Source organism: Austrofundulus limnaeus, unplaced genomic scaffold (assembly GCF_001266775.1).
Source record: "Austrofundulus limnaeus strain Quisiro unplaced genomic scaffold, Austrofundulus_limnaeus-1.0 Scaffold35, whole genome shotgun sequence".
NCBI classification, from domain to species: Eukaryota; Metazoa; Chordata; class Actinopteri; order Cyprinodontiformes; family Rivulidae; genus Austrofundulus; species Austrofundulus limnaeus.
In genome coordinates, this window is record NW_013952437.1 from 218,167 (window position 1) to 222,237 (window position 4,071).

The 4,071-nt window shown below is 40.4% G+C and overlaps 1 protein-coding gene across 1 annotated transcript in view; it reads left to right on the forward strand.

The window, feature by feature from the left end:
- nbl1 (NBL1, DAN family BMP antagonist) overlaps positions 1-1,079 on the forward strand; it is a gene marked incomplete in the record, with an annotated part of 10,604 nt that extends 9,525 nt beyond the window's left edge. The window contains 1 exon segment of the mRNA XM_014006352.1: positions 547-1,079. Within this exon segment, the coding sequence (XP_013861806.1) occupies positions 547-822 (276 nt within the window).
- Positions 1,080-4,071: the final 2,992 nt, after the last annotated feature.

Below are 4,071 nucleotides of genomic sequence, written 5' to 3' on the forward strand. Positions count from 1 at the left end.
GAGCTAAATATCAAAAATGTGTTAGTGAAATTTTTATCTTGACATCTTATAGCAGGTTGGATTCCAACAACAGAAGCATCCAAGAAAATCAGCTATAAATTAAGATTATGTCCTTTTTTCAGTACAAAAACAAAGTGTAAAACAAACCACTGCTTACACAGAAAATCTGTCAGTTGTCCAATACTTAATTCCCCTACTTTTAATTATAATTTCAAGCAGAAAAGAGATTTGTTAGCTACACTGACTGTTATCCTGTTCTTTCACTGAAACAAGGTCAGATAAACTTCAGTTTTTCAGCTTTTCCTTTTGCTGAATATAAATATCCCTTTTTATATTGAATCCAACCTCTTCACTTCCAGTTTTCCTCCAAAAACATGAAGGAAAACAAGTGAGAAATTAAATAATCCACCTATTTATGTTAATCTCACTTGCACCTACTCCAGGTGCCATCATGTAAATAGTGCCATCACTGCCAGACCTGGCCCACACCTCTCAGCTATGTGGGACAGCGTTACTATGACCTTATGTGTTTGTGTGCCTGCCCAGGTGACCCTGGAGTGCCCTGGCAGCGAGTCTCCTCGGGTGGACAAGCTGGTGGAGCGGATCTTCCACTGCAGCTGCCAGTCGTGCAGTAAGGAAGGCGTCCAGGAGGGGGCGGTGATGCAGCTGTATCCAGCAGACAACACCCTGGACTCAGCACCGACTTCATCCGATTCTCTGAGCGGGGTTCAGTCTCTGCCTCACTCTGATACGCACACGAACAAACACGTGCAGCTGCACACAGACCATCACACACTACCGCACACGTCAGACGGAGGGTAGGACGGTCATCTGTTCACTAAAAACAAAATGTGACTCTGCTCATCCCTGCTCTCCTCCACGCTGCATCTTCTGTACCAATCTGTAGTTTTGTAAAGATAAGACTCCACTTTTTGTTGAAAGCTATCTGAACGCACCTGATTCAATATGAGCTCACACAAACTCTTTTGTTTGTTCATTAATACTTGCATAAATATATCCTGTTAATACACCGTAGGCCTTTAATCTGCTTTCAGTACAATAAATTCTGGTTTTGTGGTTCTGGTCTCCTGTGTTGTTTTCACACAAATGATGTTCAAATGACAAGAAAATCATAGATGAGGCTTTTTTTTGTGTCATTCCAAAGACTTGCCCCCACAACAAAAACAAAGCTATGTTTCTGTTTTGTGTTGGCACGTCTTCTTAATCCCTTTAATCAAGAAAACTCCAGCCCCGGACCAACATTTAATAGATGCTCAGTGCAGCGTGGTGGGAGGAACCCATGCTGTTTGTCTGCTTTGTAGCTCTGGATCTGATCTGCCTCTGCCACAAAGTTCAAAGTTTTCAGGCCAAAAAAAAGGAAAGTTTTTATACCCAGCTTTTAGTAGTTTATCTGTCTTAATTTTGGCTACATATTTACAATTTTCTGTGGCTCACAAAGATGTATTAGTTGGGTTATTTCCTCTTGGACTTGTTTCATGATGAATGCAATGTTTTATTCTGTGGGTTTTCAGTTATGTGAGGCTTGTTTTTATTTTCATATTTTTGGTTTTTATTTGGGGTGGGGGTAATGCAGCAGAGGAGGACTGATGGACCTAATGTATCACTGCCATTATAAAATCACAGCCTCTTTATTTACTTTAGACGTGTTTTTGTACTGCAGTATGTTTCAAATAATAGCAGTAATTTTAGCTGCAGATTTAAACTAAATCAACCTGAAATTAACCAGATGCCCACATAATTACCAGGTCTGATTTAATCTCTAATTTAATTCAGGCGCAGCTTTACTGCATTTGTCCTGATGGGTGTTTCAGGTCATCTGGTGATAAAATCTTATAAAATATATTCATTTGGTTATATTTGAGTCTGTTTTAATGGCTGTGTTTCAGCTAACAGCCTTCAACACTACTTCTGGACATTTCCTGTTTGGTGAATATAATGATTGTCAAGGAAAAAATCTTCAGATGGATGGATTAATGAATGAATAGATGAACAGATGGATGGATGAATGGACAGATTGGTAGATGGATGAATGTATTTATGTATGTATGTATGTATGGATAATGAATGAATGAATAAATGATTGGATGAACGGATGGATGAAAAGATTGGTGGATGGATGGACAGTTTGGTGGATGGATGGATTAATGAATAAATGACTGGATGAATGAATGGATGAACAGATTGGTGGATGGATTAATGAAGGAATGAATAAATGATTGGGCGAATGGATGGATGAACAGATTGGTGGTTGGATAGACAGATTGGTGGATGGATGGATGGATGGATGGATGGATTAATGAATGAATAAATAAATAATTGGGTGAATGCATGGATGAACAGATTGGTGGATAGATGAATGGATGGATTAATGAATGAATGGATGAACAGATTAGTGGATGGATGAACAGATTGGTGGATGGATGGATGGATTAATGAATGAATAAAAAATGATTGGGTGAATGGATGGATGAACAGATTGGTGGATGGACGAACAGATTGATGGATGGATGGATGGATGGATGGATGGATTAATGAATGAATAAATAAATGATTGGATGAATGGATGGATGAACAGATTGGTGGATGGACGAACAGATTGGTGGATGGATGGATGGATGGATGGGTGGATGGATGGATGGATGAATGGATGGATGGATTAATGAATGAATAAATAAATGATTGGGTGAATGGATGGATGAACAGATTGGTGGATGGATGAATGGATGGATGGATTAATGATTGAATGGATGAACAGATTAGTGGATAGAAGAACAGATTGGTGGATGGATGGATGGATTAATGAATGAATAAAAAATGATTGGGTGAATGGATGGATGAACAGATTGGTGGAAGGACGAACAGATTGATGGATGGATGGATGGATCAATGAATGAATGAATAAAATAAATTTATTTCCAGTTTCAAAGCCCCACAGTCTGTGTGCCACTCATCACCAGATTAAGGTGGGTTTCCATGGTAACCAGGATGCTGTGGAGTTAGTGGATGATGAGTGGCCTCGCTGGAGGCTTCAGAGTCTCACAGGAGCCAGAGACAACATGTTCAGGCTCTGCCAGGATCCTCAAACTGAATTACACACTAAAGTTCACTCAATAAAGCAGAACATTAATGATGGTCCTGCTGGTAGGTAAAAATAACTTCTCTGCTCTGGATGTTCTCTGTCTCCATCAAGTCCAGCAGATGTCAGTGGATGATGCAGGCACATTCTTAAAAGATAATATTTATAGTTACATCTGTAAACTTGGTGTATCTGTCTCTGTTTCCAGGTCCTCTCTGTCCGCACACCCTCCTGTCTCGTCTTCTTCTGGGTAACTAAATTTGATCAGACAACAGCTGACCGTCTGTCTGCTTGTGCAGGAAAACAAATCGATCATCCTGTTATCTCACAGAAGCACATGCTGACAATGTTTTCATGTATTGTGGAGGGGAGACACTAACAATCACGTTTCTGAACATATCACAGCTTAGATTAGCTTGTTTATGAACAGCTGGATTTGTCAGCTCACTTTAAGCTGCAGTCCAGTTCTGTTCTCACGTTTTCTCTCCCAGCAGGCCTCATTAGAAACATTTTGTCATCTTTAAACATTCTGGAGGACAGTGGTTTCTGGTAAACCTCCTGCTGAACATTACATGCAATCTGATAAGAAGGGATGGATGGATGGATGGATGGATGGATGGATGGATGAACAAATGATAGATGGATGGATGGGTGGATGGATGGATGGATGGATGGATGGATGGATGAACAAATGATGGATGGATGGTGGATGGATGGATGGATGGATGAACAAATGATGGATGGATGGTGGATGGATGGACAAATGATGAATGGATGGGTGGATGGATGAACAAATGATGGATGGATGGATGGATGGATGGATGGATGGATGAACAAATGATGGATGGATGGTCGGATGGATGGATGGATGGATGAACAAATGATGGATGGATGGATGGATGGATGGATGAACAAATGATGGATGGATGGATGGATGGATGGATGGATGGATGAACAAATGATGGATGGATGGT